Here is a 23,343-nt window from a genome sequence, read left to right as displayed (position 1 = left end):
CGTGTTAATGCTATAATTATAGGATAGGAGACCGTTTACTTGCGAGTTTAGTAGAATGAAATATTTTTTTCAGGAAAGCATAGATTGGGGGATTGAAATTAAAGTACCTAGCCAACAAATCTCTTACCGACAATCTCGGTCCCGAAGCAATAAAGTAACCATAGAAACTCGTCCTCGGTACACGGGACGAGTACCAACTCTCGTTCTCATGAATTTGAATACGCTGTTCGGGATAACCCATTTTCCAATAGAAACAAAAAAACTTTGAAATAGCTACTACAAGTAATTAGACGCTCTAGAACAAATCAAAAGCCCTTCACTTACATCGACAGTGTGGAGCTTCGTCAATCACTATCAATATCAAGCTCACATATTTATGCTTACATCTGTAGAAATATAATCGTCCCATAAAATACAATGAACCGTCACGAGCGACGCGAGCTGATAAGAAGAGTGCAGCTTGTGAAAACTATCATCCCGATGACCTATCGTTGCGACAAGGCAAAAGGCTTCGATATTCAATACCTACTCGTAACTAGCGATCAGTTTGAAACGAGCGTCTCTCAAAAATTCTAATTTATCAAAATCCCATCTCAAACACTGAAAGGTGCATTTTCGTTGCATGCAGAATTTCGATAAGCTTAATTCGGGAGGTGGCCGGTGCACGGTGTGAATGAATGGAGAAGTTGATCATTCGATTACTGATAGCAATCACCTCATCGGGCATAGACTTTGATGCGGTTGGTGATTAACGCTGCAGCTGACAACAGAAAAAGGATACGTTTCATAACGGAGTGCGATAATAGAATCCATTATTGGATAGAAAAAAATAATACCGTGTCTGTTACACAATTTACGTTTACCTATTTGTTCGATATTTTTTTCTTTTTGGTGACTGTATCTTTTGATATTCTCGAACTCAAGGTATAAATTTTTATAGTACAGGTCGGACTCGACCTGTACTATAATCGCAATTTCACAATAATCGCAATTTCACTTTCAATGTTAATTTTCAAATCTAATACATAATCGAATCAATCACAAAAAAGCTATTTTTCTATTAATGTTTGACATTCATACATTAATGAAAAAATTGTTTTCTTGAGATTCGATTATATATAGAATTTGAAAATAATTGTTGACAAAAATGGTCGACTATATATAATCGAGTCCGAGTAATCGAGTACCATCAATAACATTAGAGCAATAAAATCATGGAAAATAAAAAAAATATAAATTGAGTTTGAGGCAGAGAACACTAGAAGCGATTAAGTGACGTTTCACGTTGAACTAAATAGTGATAGATCAAATCAGCAACCCTATCAACACATCAACAAAGAAGGGCTTTCCAGCAACTGGTTCGCGGCCAGCTTATGTGTGACGTCCGTTGGCGAAACCCCATTATCAAAAGCTGCGTTTCTTCCATTGATAAGAACGCCTTGCCGAAGGCGCCCACGAACCGTGATTGATACAATGGTAATGCTCTCGCTGTCAGTCTTACAATTAGCGCGTCTCGAAACGGTTTGAAAATAATTTGCACTCTACAATCAATCTGGATCGGAGTGTGGTTAGTTTGCGGGGAACCATCGGCTATCTATCGACAGAAAAAAAGGGAAATGACACTCGCTCCGTTCGATCTCGACAAGTCTCCGCCACGGCCGGAATATGAGGAAATCTCCCGCCGCGAGCTTCGCGAAACCCCAGAAGTGCGTGAAGCTGCCATCGAGCACCTGAGAAATCTTCTCCACAATGCAACCGATCTTCACTATGACGACAGTGATGAATTTTTGCTGATCTTTCTTAGACCGTGCCACTTCTATCCGGAAAGTGCGCTAAAAATGGTGAGTGTTGGGGGACGGAGAAAATTTGAAACGACCTGACAGTGCTACATGGGATTCTGGTGGTCATCATTTTGTGGATCAAAGTGATCTACACTTTTAGCGCCTCGCAGTTTGCTGTGTAAAGAAAAAATAAATAAATGTGACAACTTTTCTTAGTGAATGAATTTGCACAGTGAACGTTGTCATCTTAGCGAAATCGCGGAGAGAAATCAAAGAGATTAACAAATAATTCAACAGTAGTCGCCCAAAAGTACGTCGGCGAGTTTTATTAAAAATTGTTCTTACTAGTTTCCCTTACTATCTGACAGAAAAAACTTTTTTCGTGTACACATCGCGTGGCGCGTAGCAAAACAAAACCGAAAAATGAGTTCACTACACCGCTCTTATCACTCCTCCGCTATTCGGTCGGTCCAAAGATGAATAATTCGAAAAAAATTATGCGTCATGACAAGTGGAAGACAGGCGGAAACAAAGCGCGGAACAAAGACACCGCGCGGACAGATCGATTTCACACACAATCGAAGTACATAAACAAGTCGCGTTTGCTCGTCGTTACAATTTCACGCTCGATTCATTTTGGTCGTTTTCTTTCTTTTTAATTTCTGCTAGAGAAGATTCATTTCTTAAACGAAGTATTTGACGAGATAAATTCACGTACATTCATATGCTTTTGAATCTCCAGTAATGATTCAGATTTCCACTTGTTACTTTCCAACACAGTTGATAAATTATCTGGTAGATCACTACATAATCGATGTGCATTGACCTATTCTGCAAGCTTCTTATCCATGTAGGGGAAGGATGGTGAAGACGGAAACCTCAAGCAAAAGTCGTTTTTTTTTTCTTAAATTCCATAAGAAATATATATGGCTATCTCACTACGAATCGATAGTCTAAGTCTCTGTTAATAATAAAAATTATTTCGGGGACAAAAAAATTTCGATAAATTGTCCTGCATCTTTGAGAAAATGAGAAAAAGTAGGGAATGATGGACACTTGGGGTGGAAAGGATGAACGCTAATTGAAAAGTTATATTTTGAAATTCAAGTTGATGTACTCAACAGGTTTTTGAGGTCTTCAAATAGGCCTTGCAAATGATTGGACAAAAAGGCTTGACTAAAATTGTCTAGAAGGGCCTTGCAATTTTTCTCATTTTTTCATGTCTAAAATAGTTGCCGGAATGACAGATTCGGGTTACGTTTTGAAAACCGCTAAGCCAGACTTTCCAGACATCTGAGATGATGCATTGAACAAATGCTTCAGTCCGTCTTTCTCCGTCAATTCGAAAGTCAATTTTCTGACTTCCGTCATGGATAGGATCTCCTCTCTAGGTCGAGGAAATGTCGATACTTACAACGATTCTGTCAGTTCCATTTGAATTTCCTTGTTCCTGCTGCTAACTGAGAACTGTCGGAAGTGGTCCTAGCTGTAATGAATAATTAGAATTTCAGGTGCCGTATGAGTGTTGTTCTTGGAATGTTTGAATCCAATGCAGCTGTGTTCACGGAGAACCCTTCCTTAACAATTTCTTCCATCCACTGATTCGTTCATTACTTCCGGTTGCTCTTTCAATCGTAGTATTTTTTAACATTAATTTTTCTGGAGTTAAAGCAAAAAAGTTTAGCACTGATTCGACAAAAAAGGAAGGAAAGTGATGATAAAACACTCACGTAACTAAAAATACCCAAAAAATTATCTGTCACAATAAGAACCTTATTTTCTGCATACGAAAATTTACATAGAACAGTTACAATTTTGACATAAGACCAGCTAGGTGCGCACAGTAAGTGTCAAAAGTATTGATACACAGTATTGCAAGTTTGTAAATCCTTCAAATTTAAAATAAAAATGTAATTTATCAATAATACATGAGTGTATGTCTTATCCGCCCTGTCCATTTTTCTCGACCTCCCCCTATATAAATAAATATAAATATCAAACGATTTAACAAATAATCATTGAAAAATCATGAGGAAAATCAAACACAGTGTAAACGCATACATTACAACCTTCTTGATTTTGTGATTTGACTAATTTATTCGATTTTTCGAAATAAACATGTATTTTTGTATTACCATAATTGGTAGGGGAAATGCGGTTAAAATGAACAGGGTTGATAAAATGAACCGGTGCTCAAAATTCGATAATTTAACTAAAACCCAATTCACACTTCTTCATTATCCTATTCTTAGAACTTTTGCTGCTTTTTAAGGCACCCTGTTATGCATGAAACTGTCAAATGTTAAAAATAATAAATAAAATAGAAATTTCTCTCATGATAGCCATTCGGATGTAATTTTGCGCGTATCGTATTTGAGGAATTCCCCGTGAAATTTAAATTATTCGACCTGATATCTTCGACAAAACAACAGTTTGGACAACTGCTCATATATTCATTGAGAGGTAAACAGATATTTAATTTGGTTTCAGTGAGCAATTCGCATTCGAAATTACTTTGTTGTTACTTTGGTCAAAATGAGCCACCACTGGTAACAACTAACAAAGCTATGTTTTCCAAAGCTGATCTACCTCATCACATGTTGCTTTTCAAGGGATTCCTTTTGTGACGTTGATCCTGAAAAATATGCCACCTCAACCGAACCCAAACCTCAATATGTGAAGCATTATGTGTTTCTTACTACTTTTTTTGTACGTATGAGAAAATTCTAATTACTACTCTAGGTGAATAAGCTCAGCCTTGATTCACACATATACCTACTATTTCAATAATGATTTGAACAAATTTAGATAAGGAACAACGTATAAATCTATCCCATTTAGCATGATATGTGTAATTATTCATTTTACCATCACCATGTGATAAAATGTTCGATTTTACATCTTTTTTTTTGTTAATAAAAAACGTACTATTATTTTTTTTTATTATAAAAACCGTTTGATATCTTGAACAACAATTAGTTAAGCTTAAATATTATTCGAAGAACGTAAATTGTAGCGGTATGTGGACGCAGTAAATGGGCATATTCCTTAGGGTCTTCATTTTAACCGCTTTCCCCTACAATTTTACATCTCATTTATCGCAGTATCGAAAGCTGCCTTGTTCCTATTATGGTTGTACGTTGTTATGTTATGGTTGTTATGCTATTGTGATTATACCTCACGTTTTCACGCTGTGCGATAGCATAGGGCGCTTTTGAACGCTCAGCAGTGTAGTGAAATGGCACTATGCGTGTCCGACCGAAGCATATTTGTTTGATCCACTGTGTTGAAAATTAAATCTTAGGTTAATGGGTTGATATCTTTTGTACAGTTCCTGAAGAGAAGCGGAAATTGCATCACATCCTTTGTGATTCTCCTGACAGCTAGCAGAAAGGCCTAGCAACGAGGAGCACGCAGTTATTTTCCAACCGGGAAGTAATCAACAACAGTCTAATCTAGATATGAAACGGATATTCGGTATCCTCTTCGGCATACAGTACAAACGGATATTCGGTATAACAACATTTCAAATACACCGTTAAAAAATCTTGCTATAAATTATTGAATTAAATAGTAGAATTTTTTGCATCTCAAAGCACCCACTCCGCATCTGAAACACATCGAATGTTTGTTCATGTTTGCAGGGACACCGTTTCAACTAAGGTTTAATTCGTTCTGACTAATCAAACCTCATTCAAAAAATTAAAGAAATATGAACAATTTAAAAAAAACCAAAATTTTTGAAAGACGCATTTAAACTTTTTCCGTCATTCAGTCAGGTATAGAATACTTGTATATATCAGTATATATCAGATATAGAATACTTGTTTATTCATTTATTCATTCATTCACGTAGATAACAGCCTTCTCATAAATATGTAGAACATGCGGTTTGGCCAGATAGAAATTTCTTTCGCTAATGTCACTGTAAGCATGATGGTATCTTGTAACGTGTAAAATTAGAAAGTATGTGAAAAAAGAACTAGTTCGAAACAGATCGAAACCATTCAATATACAGCAGAAATCAAAACAGATTTCTGCTAGTCTCGTTATTTTTGTCTATACCTTGTACGTGAATAATTATTCCCTGATCATCGTTGTTCTTTTCCTCAACGCTCTAAAATCATAAAAACATAATGCTACGACCATGCTGTGTCATACTCTTGATGAAAATGAATAATCCAGTACGATAAATTATTCCTAACTCACAAGAACAGTCACACGCTCACATAAAACTTCATCAAGAATCCGATGAAATTGACATTACAACATAAGATTTAACATCGCCAAACACCGCGAAGAGTGTTGTGATAAGTAATCTTTTCACAGTTAAACGTTTAAAAACCACTCACCTTGCGGTGTCGATAAGAAAACAAACGGTGTATGTCCAAAGTTCACACCTCGATTATTAGTAACCGTATGATTCAATCATTCTTTACCTTCTGTTCACGTTTTTTCCACCATAGATGCGACGAATCGCCGAATTCAAGAAAAACAACTACCCCCTCATGCACAACCTCTACCCGGAGGACGAGAAGCGATCCTTCATGGAGCACGGAATCGTCAATGTGCTGACGAACCGGGACCAAAAGGGACGCCGGATAATGGTAATCAACTGTGGCAAAGCGTGGGACCCGCGACAGATTGATGGCAACAGGTTGTTCCGTATGTTCTTCCTCATCCACCTGATGGCCCAGTTAGAGCCGACCACGCAAATTAATGGCGTCGTCATAATCATGGACTTTGATGGGCTCTCGTTGAAGCAAGTGAGAGGAATGTCACCGTCGTTCTCGAAACTGCTACTGACCTTTATCCAGGAAGCTGTCCCACTGCGGATGAAGGAGGTGCACATCATCAAGCAGCCATACATTTTCAACATGGTTTGGACTCTCTTCAAACCATTCATAGGCGATAAGCTGAGAGATAGGGTGAGTTTTAAAATAATTTTCATATTTTTGTGGTTTGTTCACTGAAGTGACATATTTTCAGCTCGAATTCCATGGGAGCGACATGAAAAAACTCCACAAGTTCATCGATCCGAGTGACTTGCCAAAGAACTACGGGGGAACACGTCCAGCCTTGGATTATGGCTCTCGCGACTGGTACCCTTGCCTCGAAAAGCATGTTGACCATGTCTTGAAATGGAACACTTATGGCTACGCGAGTGGCCCTTGAAGTGGACCAAGCGTAATGATATAGGTGTTAGATATTCTAAGTGATATTAGCCGATAGAGATAAGACTAAGAGCGAAACGAATAGGCATTAAAAGCATTTCGAGTGCGTTTCTCCATACACGCTGCCGTTATCTACTTAGTATTTTAAATCCGTTCCTTATCACTGAGCTGCTATTTTCTTTTTCGATTTCGTGGGCTAGAGGTTATGAAATATGTTATTGAATGGTAGTGAAATACAAAGTGCCCTCAGTTCACGCACCAGAAGGATAACTTTCTAAGAAGGATGTATTCTGATAGAGTAGGTCGAAATCTGAATTGCTTCCGTTAGCATCGTTGTTAGAATCGAATAAACTTGTTTTATGTTATACTACTATATACTATAATATATTATACTACAAATAAAGACGATTTCTGTAGTTTCCCACAAATTTAATTTATCCACGAAAGAAATACATTCTGAACAATTGTGTGTGGTTTTACTAATATATTACAATATTTACGACGATTAATTCAAACTTGAGATCGCTACAATTTTCTGAGAACTTTGATACTCACTTGATTCTAAGAAGAAAGGCCTCAAAGCAATCAAGAAGCAATGATACAGTAAACAGTAGATCAAAAAGAAGTCGGAGAATATCACGACAACGATGATAGACATCAGTTCAGATAGAGTTCAGTTATAGGAACGTACATTCAAAATGATTTAAAATATTTTCCGTTTTTCAAAAGCCAACGGCTTTTTTTTATAAATTACACTAGCCAAAGTGTTCATGATATACTAAACCGATTGTTGAGGCACCGATGAGCTGTTTGTCCTAATCGTACTACCTTGATGATTATCAATGTTGTTAACAAATTGACAACAAACCACTATTGTGTTAAAGAGACAAGAAAATTTGATTTGAATAGATGTGAATAGTTCGATTATTGGAGAAAAGTTAATTTATAATTAGAAAAGTTGATTGAATTTTGAGAATAAGATAGAAACTTGAAGGCGTATATAAAGAGAAGCGTAAGTCTAATTGTAACAGCGAGAGTAAGTTGTAAGCTTGAAGAGTATTTTTATCATAAATTACAGGATTTACAGAAATAAAGGAGAGATTTGAAATCGAAGGAAAGGATTCAGAAAGTGTAGAAAATAGAAAACTACTCATGTGAACCTCTGTATATTTCTGTATTGTAAAACAACTAATTTGGTGAATTTACAGTTTTGAGCCGTTAGTAAAAATACGCGAGCTGCGAAAAAGTGGTTTGCCTTTTCTAAAGTAAGAAAATCCCTTCGAACACCGATTTTGTTCAAATTTACAACACATATTCATTGAATATTTCCTAAGATGTGACACAGAAATCCTTTCTACTATAGTCAATCAAATATAAAGTGGATCCTAATTTCCCAGAACACGAACCCTATTTTGATTTTTGACGTAGGATTACGTCTTTCGGGAACATATTGGGGTACAAATTGAAATTCGAAAATCGAGCACAGCGTGAAAATTGATCAATTTCAAACACCTATTGCTCAGTCATTTCACGATGGATTGATGAAATTTTTGCGTCAATCGATTTAGGTACTCCATAATTTTTTTTTTATATTAAAAAAAAATATATGTCATGAAATTAACTATCGAACAATTGAAAAATCTCAATCCCTATCCTAACGGAAATACCCACTTCTGATTGGTCGAAATTGACGATACATGCGGCGGGTCCCTAACAGAGACATCAAAACCAAGCTGCCTGGGAGAAATCGGCATTGCAAATACATGAAAGTAGGCGGAGCTTTTGTTTCTACCGAAATGTATTCCCTAAAAGAGACTTCAATACCAAGCTACCTGGGGGAAATCCGCATTGTAAATATATGCATGTGTGTTCATTTTCACCCAAGAAAAGTTTATACGGCGAGAAAAATTGGAAAAGTGAAGAAATATTAGAAATATTAGTCATTAGTGACAATCTACATATAGTATTAGTTGTTGTTAGTCCAATTGAAATTCGCATTGGGTTGAATAAGCACTCAGAAAGTAAAAATTATAAAAGAAAATTACCTCTAAACAAAAGGACGTTACGATCAAAATTCGGACGAACAAGATTGCGTGTAAATTGAAAAAAAAATTGACGTAGGAATACGCCTTTTATTAGGGATTTCTGATCAAAACTCGTGTCACGATTTTATGAAATTGTTTAAGGCTAATAAATAATTTTACTACTAACGGATTTCGTTTTTTTAAATGAAAAAAAACGGAAGCATCTCTATTTTCCTATTTCATCATTGGTTTGGGGCTTTTCTGTACATACGTGCTGTCAACAACGAGCAACTAGTATAACCGCGATCAAAATGTTTACATACCACCATGAACCAGGCACGCTTAACCAGTTAACTGTGCCGTATTCATTAAAAAGTGCGCACAGTTTTGTGTCGCCAGAATCGAGCCAAGACGAGTACATTGTCAATCACAAGGTAAGCTGCGCGCTGGTAAAATAATTTACAAAAATTGTAAATTTTATTATTAATATTTACTTCTTTGGTTAACATAAGCATATATTATATACATATCGAACTAAAAATGCAATGAATTCAATTAAATATTATACATACAAACGTAAGAATTCAAATTCTCGCTGTGGAGTGATATTCAGCGGAACAGGGTATTATATACATTGAGACTTTGCAAATCGAACACCAGTAACGCAATTCCTTACTGATCCCAAGTTTTTAGCAAAGCGAACAACTAAAAACATTATCATCGCACATAAATAAATTCATTTTGCGAACTGGTAAACTTTTTCAACCAGTGCATACCAAGACTCATGGCATCATCGCAAGCTTTGTATATTTTCTATTTGTTTGTTTTATTCCGGCATTGCCTCAAGATATTCTATACATCTTGAAATTTGAGGAATTGTTTGTTTTTCTCAAAAATTGCAATTTAAACAGCTAATGGTTACTGATTTATACGTATGACGAGTATACTCGTCAATACACAAAATTTTACGACCTCTCCATCATGAGTATACTAGTCAATCACAGTTAACTGGTTAAATCGCTCGCTCAAAATGTAAATTCAGACCACCGCTTAGAAGCAGTGTGTTCGCGTTTTCTATAACACAGTCTCGCATCAGCCAGCGAGCAGCCTACTGTCTTCTTCGATACAGTTGTCCCACACAGCGTTTTTGCATGAAACGAAGTGCCACAGCATAATCACTTCGGAGGGTGGATAGTACGCAATTTAAAATCCAAAGTGTAACTCGATGATATTATACACCTCGTCGGTTTTCATGCAGTCATTCCGAAGCAGCGTTTGTCAATTGTCGCATCACACACGACCTTTTTCTTGTGATACATTTCCAAAGGTAGATAGAAGACATCATTGTTTTGTGTTTGGTTAATTAGAAGTGAGGAAAAATGGCGGTGATGAAACAAATTTATAATTGTCTGTGACCTAATGTGTGTCAACTGCGAAAAAGACTATCACGATCGATGATCATGTGCATTTGCAGGATTGGTGTAAAAAAATTGAATATCTAAAGGAATTGACGATTCACTTGCATTTTTTGAGCTTCGATGTCTTGATTGTTACGTTCTCACTATGCCTCACTCCTCGACAACTATCGAGCGATTTTTTATTAATATAATCAGAACAAAAACAGGCTTCGAAATCGGCTCAACAACGATACGATGAACGCTATTTTGAGATCGATAAATTTTATTAAACAATGTGACGGCAGCACCAAAATTTTCATAAATGATTGTATGCAATCTAGGTTCTGAAAAAAAGCTATGTATGTAGCATCAAACACCCGAATGACTTGCAAATATAAATGTAGTATTAGTAGTAAATAAATGAGTATTTTTTCATACTAATAAATTAGTTTTTTTCTCTACAACGAATATTTCAGAAGATACATCTTTTTGGAAAAAAAAGTACAGGTGAGAAATATTTTTAACCCCTCTGGTACAGTATAAAATGTGGCAACACTGGCAGCAAAATGGTCTTTTTCAAGGCTAGAAGCGAATGAACTGAGAAAGCTTAAAGCATCTATAATTTGAAAAAAACTTAAAACAACACACACTTAAATTTTCATAATCTCCCTTCAGCCAAAAATAAATTATAAAAAAAAAAGATTTTTAGAATGCATCTAAATTTCTAAAATAACTCTTTAGTCGAAAGTTTTAGTGGCGCTGAAAAGGACCGATGGATTTGCGTTTTTTTTGTAGACGCCGTTGAAGATGATTAATCCATGATTAATTCTTGTTTTCGTGAGAAAATACATGCGCACAGAACAATACATGTAACGCAATCAGTATGCATTGCGACATTCTTCTCGTACTACACACATTGTGGCACCAAGCGATTATATATTTGACCCCCATTACCGTTATCTATTTGAAAACGTATAAAATCAACAATTCATGCAATCTTCACGGTATCAAAACCGACGACCTACGTCCTATTTAACATTTCGCTTCTGCTTTGATTCTGCTCTACACTTTGCTTGCTTCTTGCATATTCTGAAAATTCTGTGGCGAAAAATGTTCAACACAGTAACAAAATAAAATCTGGTTGGTCAGGGCGAGCACAATATTTAGAGAACTTTCACTGACAGCCAACGCATACATCGACAAATCTTGACTAAGAGGTACTTTCCAGCAGGTACAGGTATTTATAGACATTTGTGATTTGAATAGGTTGTTTTCGAGGCGGTTTGCTATTGAAACAAGTTTTGGGTCAATAAGTAACCAGCATTACTGATTATCATTACTCATCACCTTTTATCTTTCGAATGAAGTGATTGACATACCACTTTGTTCAACTGACAAAATGTATTTCACCACAAACGTAACGCTCTCGTTTCAGAAATTTGAAACTCACACCCTAGTACAGATTCAAATATGATGTGCCACAAAAATATACAGATACTCTTCAGCAGACGGCATGCAGATCGACGTGGTGCCCCACCGAACAGAATTGCAACATACTGTGCGATATTTATCTTTCATTCTTCCTTAGAACCACGGTGCCATCAGCATTGAAATAAACTGCTGTCTGATAGCTGGAGCGAGACGAGTTGAATGATGATAATGACGTTGTTTTTAAATTATAAAGGCTTTAAAACTCATCAGTTCATCCGCCTCTAGCCTTGAAAAAGACCAAATTGGAGAACAAAACTAAACACTCGGCTTTGAGCAAGGTCATTTCGAAAGCCTTGCTGTCGCCCAGTCGCTAGTTAGATGTTAGATGGCTGACGAATTGTTTATACTTTATGAATAGAATACTGCGGAGCTAGGATTGCAATATTTTCTCTGTCCACATTCTCCGTAAAACGAATGCTGCATTTGTATTTCGAGCGATCGATTTATGTTCGTCTGATTAGCAGTGTTGTTGGAATATTGTGCCTGATACAAATTCAGCCAAGGGAACACAATAGTAAAATATGTATTCTTCCAATGATCCTTAATTGATATCATTTATGGGTTAGGGAGCCGTAATGTATAACGTATCGAAAGATTTTCGAGAATATCCGATTCGATTGGAATGTAAACCATTAAAATCCGTTCCGAGCTAAAATAATTATTAATTTATTTCATTTATTTCATAAAAAATTTGACCTGTTTTCTGATTTGGTATCATTACTGAAAAACCTGGTCTTATTTCAAAATATAGGTAATCAATAGTTTCATATCCATATTTCCAATTTTATGCACAAACGTGAACAGGAGAGCTCGGTGGGCCGCAGGTTGAGTATAGCTGGTTTAGACGATTAAAAAGTGCTGATTTTAGTGTTGAAGATAAAAAGCATCTGGATAAACCGAAAAAGTTTGAAAACGAATAATAAAAGAAATTACTCGACCAAAGTTCCTGCCAAACGTGAACAGAGCTTGAGTTGAGAGACAGAGGTGACATCGAGATTTTTTTCTTGACCTTCCTATGTTCTAGATAATTCTAGATAATGACACAAAGAGAATTTTTCTGGTAAATTTTCATTTCAAACATGAATTATTTTATAGCGCAGATACAAATCGATTATGTGTTTAAGATATTATATTGTATCGTTTTTATTCTTGTATAAACTTTATATGTGTCACTTAATACGATCCTCTTTCACCAACTGATTCTCAATAATGACCATGCATAGAATATACAGGGTTATCCATTTCGGGCTTCCGAAAGTATACAGCCCTGCGCTGACAACCGTTTGACATAGCTGTCAACCAAAGCGTCATATCGTTAGTTGAATGTCTGCCATTTTACAATATGGATCGTTTTAGCATCGCCAACTTGTTAATTTTGTTAAATTATACTATAAAAATGATGAAAAACCGGCAAATGTTTTTCGAGCATTATGGACGGATTTTGGTCATCATGGACGGCCTACAGAGCACACAATCGCTAATGTAGTGCGTAAATTCGAACAAACTGGATCCGTAGCGGATATTGTGAAACCTGTGCATCATCGTAATGTGCGTTCGGCCGAAAATATTGCTGCTGTTGCTGCCAGTGTGGAGGATGACCCGAATGTTTCGATTCCACGGCGTGCTCAGCAATTGGGCTCGTCAAACACATCATTGTGGCGAATTTTGCATTTGGACTTGCACCTACATCCATATAAAGTCCAACTGGTACAAAAATTAGAGCGTGGTGACCATGGAATGCGTCGGGCATACGTCGATTGGGTGAACGAACAACAGCACCAAAATGCTGAATTTTCGCATCAAATTTTCTTCAGCGATGAGGCACATTTCGAGCTCGGTGGCTATGTGAACATGGGTCATGGGTGCTCCCTTGGCCGAGTGGTTAGCGTCATAACTAACATGCCGGGTGTTCGGGTTCGATTCCCGTTCTGGTCGGGGGAATTTTTCGTCAAAGAAATTTCCTCCGACTTGCACTGTGATCACGCGTATTCTAGAACTTGCCACTCAGAATGCATTCAAGGCATGTTATTTGGCATAGAAATCTCAACTAAGTACTAATAAAAATGACGCAAGTAATACTACGTTGAGACGGCGAAGTTCCTCTAGGAACGTTAGTGCCATTGAAGAAGAAGAAGGCTATGTGAACATCAAAAATTTCCGTATATGGGCCTCAGAAAATCCACACGTGATTGTTGAGAGGCCATTGCATCCGCCAAAAGTCACTGTTTGGTGGGCATTATGGTCTGGTGGTGTCATCGGGCCGTATTTCTTTGAAAATGAGGACGGGAGACGGTAACTGTGAATGGGGAGCGCTATGGCCGCATGTTAAGCGATTTTTTTGCCACAAATTGAAGATATGGATACGGATGACATGTGGTTTCAGCAGGACGGCGCCACGTGCCACACAACACGACCGAACATGGCCATATTGCGAACGAAATTTGAGGGACGCATAATTTCGCGTTTTGGTGATGCCAATTGGCCGTCCAGATCATGCGATTTGAACCCGCTAGACTTTTTTTTTGTGGGGTTATACGAAAGACCGTGTCCATGCCAACTCTCCGCAAACTCTTGAACATTTGAAAGACAACATTCGTGAAGTTATGACCGAGATACCGCCCCATATGTGCCGAAAAGTCATCGAAAATTACCTGTTCCGGGTCAAGGTGTGCGAGGAAGCCCTAGGTGGACATTTGTATTTCACACATAATGGCATAAACCAAACTTTAATTTGAAATAAAAGTTTCATCGAAATTCGAATTCCAAGTGTATTTTATTTCAATTTACTGTCGGAATTTAAAGTTGGAAAACCCTGTATAACAAATTGAGTTTATTCAGTGATTGTTCAATGTTATCTATTACAAAAGAATGAATCCAAATGGATTTCTTTAAAAACATTTCGTTCGGTAATCACTGACTACATGAACGCCAGATTAGATAACCTAACCCCCACCAGTGGATTCTATTTGTATCCCGCCGCATTGAACTTGTTGATAAAATCAATGTGCTTCTCAAGAGCCGGATACCAATCCTTGGAGCCGTAGTTAAGCACTGGCAAGGTTCCACCATAGTTCGCCGGTAAGCAGTCCGCATCCACATGCTTATGAAGCTTTTTCATGTCCGCGCCGTGGAAGAACATCTGTCGTGTGCGATACATGTAAATTATGGGCATAAACACGAAACGTGCGCCGTATTCTAATCATCGTCACTTACCCGGTTTTTGAGTTTCTCCTTCACAAATGGCTTCATCAAGGCCCAAACCATGTTGAACAGCAGCGGTTCCTTGGTGAAGTGAACGGCCTTGATTCGAACTGGGGCGGCCTCCTGAATGAAAGTCAGCAGTCGCTTCGCAGCTCCAGGCGACATTCCTTTGACCTGTTTCATGCCCAGCCCATCGAAATCGTAAATCACAACGATACCATTAATTTGAGTAGCAGGTTCCATGACGGCCAGTTTTTGGAAAGTGTACAGAATGGCGAATATTTTATCCTCGTGGACAAGTTTGGGATCCCAGACGCCTCCCACACGGACGACAACAATCCTGCGGCCCTTCTGATCACGGTTTGTTAGAACCGTCACGAGGTCATGGTTGGTTATTTCTTCTTTTAGATCCGTCGGCACAAGGTTGTGGAGCAAACTATGGTGGGACTTCTGGAACTCGGCAACATTACGCATCTAAAACAAAGAAGCATTACCAATACCGCGGTCGCATCAGGGAGAATCCAACTCACCAGTTTTAATGCGCTCTCGGCGTAGAAATGACATGGTCTCAGATAGATGAGCAAAAACTCCTCATCGTCGGGAAAAGACAAATCACTCGCCGCTTGCAATAACGTTCTAAGTTCTGCTACGGCGGCCGCTCTCAGCTCGGGAATCTCCCGAAGCTCCTGGTGGGACACCTCTAGCAGCTCTGCGCTTGGAGGACCGAGTTCCACGTCGAATGGGGCGGACATGTTTACCGTATGAATGTTCCTCGTCGAGTGAATCGAGCTATGAATTGCATTGCAAGGATTGACCGATGACTTTCTTTAACGTGGCCTAATCTTATCTAAATCGGTATTTCAGTATCGCTACTTTTCCACGGGGAAAGCAACATAACGTCTTCGACGATTTTATCAGTAGGAAGGAAATAAACAACGATGATCTTTACCTCCTAAGTGGGTTAGCTAATACTGATAATACATATAGCTCTTTTTTAAACTTAAGGGACAGATGAACTCCATTTCATTCTTTTGAGATTAATTGAATGTTTTGAATATGGATTCTACTTTTTTTTATTAACATCACTAACTCTGTGATTGTATGGTAACGTTTTATTTTCCCAACATACAAATAAACAAGATTGTACCAGGTGTCAATCGAAGCGGATTTTAACATAAAAATACTTGTTTTTGGTCAAAATTTTTCAAAGAAATGGCCATTGAAAGTTGCACATTTTTCCCATCTTTCAGGCAATTAATGGATGTCTCGTTGGAAAAACTGTTTGTTTTTAGACAAACCGGTCATCGAACCATTTTACAATTTTTTGTACGAATTGAAGTGCTGCTTAGTAAGTGCGTATCCCATCAAATGGTAATCAGAAGGAGGTAAACAAGCCACAAGCAATAGTGAATTCCAATTGAGTAGCTCAAACGTTTCCTTGAGCGGTCTTGTTCGGTATGACGGGGCATTTTTAACAAGAAAAATCACTTAGTATTGTCTTTTTTGGTGATCTGGTAGATTTTGAAGCAGGAGAGCATGAGAAATTCAGCAAGTCAGACTGCCGATTAAGCCTGCGCAGTCTGTGTTTATCATAATGTCACTGCTGAAAAGGATGTGCGAAATTTCCTCCCCCAGAAGAGATGATCTCAAAGCGTTGATCAAGGATCTTGTAACGACGACGAGCAAAGTCACGCTCCAGGAAGATCCAGGAAAGTACGAAAAAAGCAAGCGGGGAAACAACACGAAGAAGAAGTTCGTGCACCAACGAGCACCGATGGTACCTAGACCAACCGGGAACAACACTGCACAGTGGGGCGACTCCAAAAGAAGGCTGGTCAAGCAAAAAAGTATCGTTGAATGTGAAAAAAACATGGTATTTACATAATTTCGGGATGCTAAACACGAAGCTGGCATCCATTTCTAATTTGGGCCGTCCATTAGGCACATTATCCATTTTATTGGGATTTTATGGCACCATCTTCTACGCAGTAAATTCTATATATATATATATATATATATATATATATATATATATATATATATATATATATATATATATATATATATATATATATATATATATATATATATATATATATATATATATATATATATATATATATATATATATATATATATATATATATATATATATATATATATATATATATAGGATGTGCGATATTTTTGTTTGTTTGTCTAAAAACAAACAGTTCAGAAATTTGTTACAATCATCTGTTTGAAGTCAAATATGCGCCGTTTTGTTCGATGACTTGTTCCCAACGAGATGCCAACTTCATAATACACCTGTTATAGAAGCTCGTTTCCTTATTGGCAAAAAAAACTCGGATAGCCAATTTTCACAGGCCTATTTTATGGCTAACTTCTGGCTCGTTCGCCATGGACAAAAACAGGTGGTAGTCACTTGGTGCAAGGTCCGGACTATACGGCGGATGCAAAAGAACCTTCCATCCGAGCTCCCGGAGCTGGTCTGCCTAATGAAGCAAATGAAACCAAATTAGGCATTTGGAGGTTTAGGGTGCAATAAATGTTTCTGTGGTGGTTAGATACTCCAACCCCTCTCAAAGGGGGGGGGGGGGGGGGTGCTGCCATGCAAATGAAACACAAATGTCTGCATCACTCGAGAATTAATCAAGCAAATGCAACCAAATTAGGCATCTGGAGGTTTCAGGGTGCAATAAATGATTCTATGGTGGTTAGACACTCCACCCCTCTCTAAAAGGGAGAAGAGAGAGGGGTCTGTGTCCGAAAATAATCTGATATTATTATGATGAGTTTTGGTAGAAGAACTATGATTTTTTTAGTAAAAGGTAAATTCAATGGGGTCGATTAGAAGATAGATCAATCAATGAACTGTTCTGCGATTAAACTTATGAACTTGCGCTTAGAAAGAAAACGTCAATGTTTGAAGGTATTGATAACAGAAAACAAATTTTGGGCGGGACGAAGTTTGCCGGGTCAGCTAGTTTTCTATATAATTCCATTATCCTTGAGTACAGGCTAACTCACTGGGCGTTGAAAAGATCACGTAGTTTATGGACGACCCTTCAAATCAACAGAATTCTACTATAGATATAAAAGATTTTTTTCGGATTACAAATTAATACAATACAGCAAAACAAATCATAACAATAATCTTCTTCTTTTTCTTCATAACTGCCAGCAGATTCAAAATTAACATGTCCAGATTAAACGATTGTGTTCTTCAATAAAATTACTTAATCTAGAAGTTTTTTACAATTACTTTTCTCATTTTCAAAATATATGTTTTCCATTGGATCTGTGGAGGTGAGAAGATGATTGACTATACCATGATTAGTATTTTCTCGACTATTTTTATTAGTAAAATTTGGAATTCATTATACTTATCAGCAGGAAAAATTCCTTTCGCTGCTATTTTCTTTTCGTCTTGTGATTTTCAATACTTCATTGTTTTATAGATTTGTTGTTTTTCTAATCCGGTTCCTTTGGTTAAAAGAGGATATTAAAATGCATGTATAAAACCATGGATAAACAACTTACTCAACGTTGAATTGTATGGTACCGCTGATGTTGATGGCTCCATAACAAAACTCAACGAAATTATGGATTTGATATTCTAAATATAGCTGATATCTATTTTGAACGAATCGTAGAACATTGACACTGGAATCACATAACGTTGCAAATGAAACTAAAGATATGCGGTATTGCCATTGTTTTTTTCTCATACAACGAACTGAGTGCTTTACTTCTGTTTGCAAAGGAGTACGAAGTAACGCCAACCTGCAAACGGGCTATTTTTCAATCAATTTTAGTGATAGCAAATCTTATTCAACATTTGAAAAGGACTGAATGTTTTCAATAGATATATTGTTTGTTTTATTATGCTCTGGTTTGATATGATTTCGATTTCATAAATTTGTTTTATTCCTTTTTTAATCACAAACTGTTTTACAACTTTAAAATAATAGATTTTGTAATGTTTAGCTCAAATTTATATTCCATCCTCTACAGATTACTGTGACTCGAAAATTTCCATCAATGAATTATTACGATTTTGATTAAGGTGAATCCTAGATAAACAGCTGACGCCAATTTCATTTTTTGCCTGATGGCCAGCGATTCCTCACTGTGCAATGGCGTGTTTATCTTTTTTATTGTGCTTGTTCAAAAAGACTTTATTTGAATATTATTTGTACAAAAATACTAAAAATACTTTTTTATTTTGCATAAATATATGGTAACCGATATCCTAGCTGTGTCATATATTGTTTACGACATATTCTCGTGCCTACCAAGTTTTGTGTATATTTGTGTATATTTTTGTTTATCAAAATCGGTCGACGCGTTTCGGATGAGTTCAAAAACAAATACCGTGATACGAGATTTTTATATATATACTAGCTGACCCGGCAAACTTCGTCCCGCCCAAAATTTAGTTTTTGTTATCAATACCACTAAACATTCACGTTTTCTTACTTACGATCATGGGTCCAATCGCAGAACTGTTTCATAATTCATCTTTTAATTGACCGATTGCAATTTACTTTTAATATAAATTTCCTTGGAATTTTACCAAAACTCGTCATTATAATATCAGATTGTTTTCAGACACAACTCTCGTTCAAGATTTTTCAATCATTGCAAATAACATGTTTCTTCGTTACATCGAATGAATGTTTGATATAGAAAATATGATAGAATGAAGATAGCCCTAAATCGGATAACTCCTTCTTCGAGTTTTGCTCTTATCAACACATTCAGCGATTCATTTTTATTTATATAGATAGAAAAAGATATAGGAGTGCGTTTTATCACATTAAAATCCATTTCCACTTTCGAACAAAAATCAAGTTCGTTGGCGAAAACATCAAATGGACTAAACGCTTGTCACTATGAAATTATAGAATATGTGGGAATTGAATTTTCCGAATTTTCCCACTTCCCTTCAGAGTTTTCCGCAAATTTTTAATTCTCATGTGTGGTTGAAATATCTGTAATATTTTTAAGGGACCCCCTCTCCATTCCAGGGGCGGGATGGGTGTCATACTATCATAGAAACATTTCTCGTACCCAAAAGCCCTCACATCCCAAATTTGGATCAATTTGCTTGATTAGTTCTCGAGTTATGCAAAAGTTTGTGTTTCATTTGTATGGCAACCCCTCTCCCCTTCCTCTTGTCGAACCACCATAGTTTGGTTGATTGATTCTCGAGTTATGCTGAAATTTGTGTATCTTTGGATGGTTGCCCCTCTTAGAAAGGGGGAGGAGTGTCTATCCAACATAGAAACATTTATTGCACCCTAAAACGCTCACACGCTGAATTTGGGTTAGTTTGCTTGCTTATTTCTCGAGTTATAAAGATATTTGTGTTTCATTTGTATGGTAGCCCCCCCTTATAGAGGGGAAAGGAGTGTCTATCCAGCATAGAAATATTTATTGTACCTTAAAACCTCCACATGCCGAATTTTAGCTCGTTTGCTTGATTAATTCTCGAGTTATACTGAAATTTGTGTTTCATTTGTGTGTTTCATTCGACACATAAAGTTGAAGCCAATTAGATAGGCTAGGGTCAAGTAGTTCAAATATTATGATTTTTTGAAAAAGTCATTTTTTACAGAAGAGGAAAAGTTGATTTTTCGGACAACCCTAAAATGAAAATCGTATCCCTAATGAAAATATAAAGAAAATACGGCTCTAATGTTTTGCGATAAAGAACAAAACTACCACTTTTAACGAAAATATGAGAACCACTATATCAGTTTGGTATGGAATGGATGTACAGATAAATCCATCTAACTCATAGTCTTAAAGAGGATAACTTAAAGTGTGGAGGATACCTGAAGCGAAGGATTTTTTGGATGCGACGTTAACTACCATGTTGGTTCCGTCCTCATTCTTCTCTGGTTGAACAGCACTCCAAAGATCTTCTAGCTCCAAATATGTTTGCACCACCAACTTCCATATAGGGCCGCTCGATTCCCCGAAAACTCGAATTGTTGGGAACTACCGTACCAATTCCTCCAGCTGGTGCTGCGTTTCCTCGAGCTGAAGTTCGCGTTTTCGTAATCGCCTCCAATCGTTTATACTACCAGCGTCACGAAATAAATCCCTTTTTACACTTCGACAATATTTCCGCGTCTAGGTCCACAACCTATAGAGGGAAAACGCGTAGTAGAACAAATGAAGTAACAAGTTTTATTTGGAAAATAGTAAAAGTACTGTACATCAGAGTATTGAATAGAATACACACTAATGTTGAAATACACAAGAGTTGGGTTAAATTACATTGTAGCACAGATATGAATGATTACATGAAGCATAACATGAATAATTCCAACAAAATTACTGGAAAAGAGGGGAAACAAAATCTATCATGCGTCGTGTGTTTGGCGATGATCTTTGTAAGTTTCAAGTTGTCCTTATCCTAGATGAACGAATAATTGTTCCGTGTTTCCTCCGAGATAAAGTGCCGCAGACCGCTCACGAATGACATCTGGGAATTGTGATGATGAAGATCCAACGTAGTCAGTTACTTAGGTCTCAATGACATCCCATGGATTTCTTAAGAACCCTACCGGAAGAACAACATCTGATGGTAGTAAGAAATGGAAATGATCACCACCCCAAGTCAAAAGATACAATTAAACGTCTCCACATAGCTCAAGAACTTAGGAATGATTGTAGCCTATAACTGTACTTACTCCAAACATCCAACAACTGGAAGATCCCCGGGAGAAATAATGTCCCGAATTAGAAGCAAATTGTCGACTCTTTCGTTTTTCTAAAAATATGGAGAGGTTAGAGAAAGAGAAGTTTTAGTTCAGGGGGTAGATATCGGTTTACCAGGGGTCGACATAAACGAAAACTATTATAAAGCACTAGTTCTTATTTGAAACATTCTAGATACTGTATATTGCATGTTGCCGCATCAAAAAAGTATTTGGATAAGAGCGAGACTGCACAAAGAACACCGAACTTCGTATGAGAACGTCTTTAAAGGCTGGAGAGGTCGTTTTAACTACTTAGAAGATCAAAATTATCTGATTGAAACCTTTTTAGACCCGAGGTTTAGGTCAGACCACTTAGGAGTTCTTGAAACGTAAACAGATAGACAGAAAATCATCACACAAAAATATCTTGAGACGAATCTTCTGAAAATAACAGTTTATTGCCGTCGTCAATACCTGTTAAACGAAACGAAAGCGATGAAGCTGAATAAAACGTTGATGATATGAGTTGATAATAATTCAATTTTAATAACATTTTTGATATGTCTGTAGTTACACCTTATTTTTAAACACGTGTGAATGATATTTTTTGTACTATTGTGTTATAATTAACCTAATGTTGATAAGATTTTTTTGTTCAAAAAATTAACTATCTAGCCGCATAACGGATAGTTACCGGATATCCGTTTCATCTCTACTGACAAGCAATATTGACGGAACTCAGCTAACATTCAAAATATAATAATTAAACAGGACTCATTGAGATTGTTATTTAGGTCAATCGAGAGAGACAAACTCTGATATTTATGATGAACCTAGAACTGATCAACCGCCAACTAACTTGTCATATGGTCATTACGGCAGTAGTTCGTCGACCATGTTGTAGAAACGCGATATTCGAATTCAATGGGATTTTTTACAAAAAAGACCCCAGTAGACCCGGTTCAAAAAAGTAATCAAGCTGGGCCATACTTTTTAATAACCATACAATTTTCCTAAGGGTGTCAAATCGCATGAACTTACCGAAACTCGAAACTAAACGATCACTACGATCCCCTGGACTGCAACGAATCGACGCATGAAACGCATTTAACTTTTTTTTTTCAGTGTTCTTATAGTATCGCTTAACATTTCCAACATGGTCTTCAATCGATTACGATTCCATGACAAAACTTGCTAAACATTCAACCATATCAATAAATATTGCATAAATATTCATATGATATTTAATAAAGCAGTCGCTGAACGACGGGGAATTTCTCTTTATGCAAATTCCTTGAATCGTTTTTCTCCAGTGAACTAACCCCGATCATTCAGAACACGTTTATTCTTATCAGCTGTGCACAAAAAGGGGAATATCCCTTTCGATGACAACACTGTAAACAAGTATGTTAGAAACACGTTCATTAACGCACAAAAATGGTCCAACGATATTCAACAGCCCGCGAAATTTAAGACCTCCTATGCTATATTTGTACCATGCAACCAGATGAATTGGTCAAAGAGCACTCCGCAAACATTTATCCAATCGCCATGAGTAT

The 23,343-nt window shown here is 37.0% G+C and overlaps 2 protein-coding genes across 2 annotated transcripts; one reads left to right on the top strand and one right to left on the bottom strand.

The window, feature by feature from the left end:
* Nucleotides 1-1,303: 1,303 nt before the first annotated feature.
* LOC129777893 (clavesin-1-like) lies at nt 1,304-7,363 on the top strand. The gene is made up of 3 exons (XM_055784465.1): nt 1,304-1,841; nt 6,248-6,709; nt 6,771-7,363. The coding sequence occupies exons 1-3, from the start codon at nt 1,617-1,619 to the stop codon at nt 6,954-6,956; spliced, it is 873 nt and encodes a 290-aa protein (XP_055640440.1). The 5' UTR covers nt 1,304-1,616; the 3' UTR covers nt 6,957-7,363.
* A 7,319-nt stretch (nt 7,364-14,682) lies between these two features.
* LOC129779287 (alpha-tocopherol transfer protein-like) lies at nt 14,683-15,857 on the bottom strand. The gene is made up of 3 exons (XM_055786687.1): nt 15,599-15,857; nt 15,081-15,542; nt 14,683-15,006 (listed from the first exon to the last, which is right to left on the bottom strand). The coding sequence occupies exons 1-3, from the start codon at nt 15,818-15,820 to the stop codon at nt 14,830-14,832; spliced, it is 861 nt and encodes a 286-aa protein (XP_055642662.1). The 5' UTR covers nt 15,821-15,857; the 3' UTR covers nt 14,683-14,829.
* Nucleotides 15,858-23,343: the final 7,486 nt, after the last annotated feature.

This window comes from Toxorhynchites rutilus, chromosome 3 (genome assembly GCF_029784135.1).
Source record: "Toxorhynchites rutilus septentrionalis strain SRP chromosome 3, ASM2978413v1, whole genome shotgun sequence".
NCBI classification, from domain to species: Eukaryota; Metazoa; Arthropoda; class Insecta; order Diptera; family Culicidae; genus Toxorhynchites; species Toxorhynchites rutilus.
This window is presented reverse-complemented; position numbering and strand designations above follow the sequence as displayed.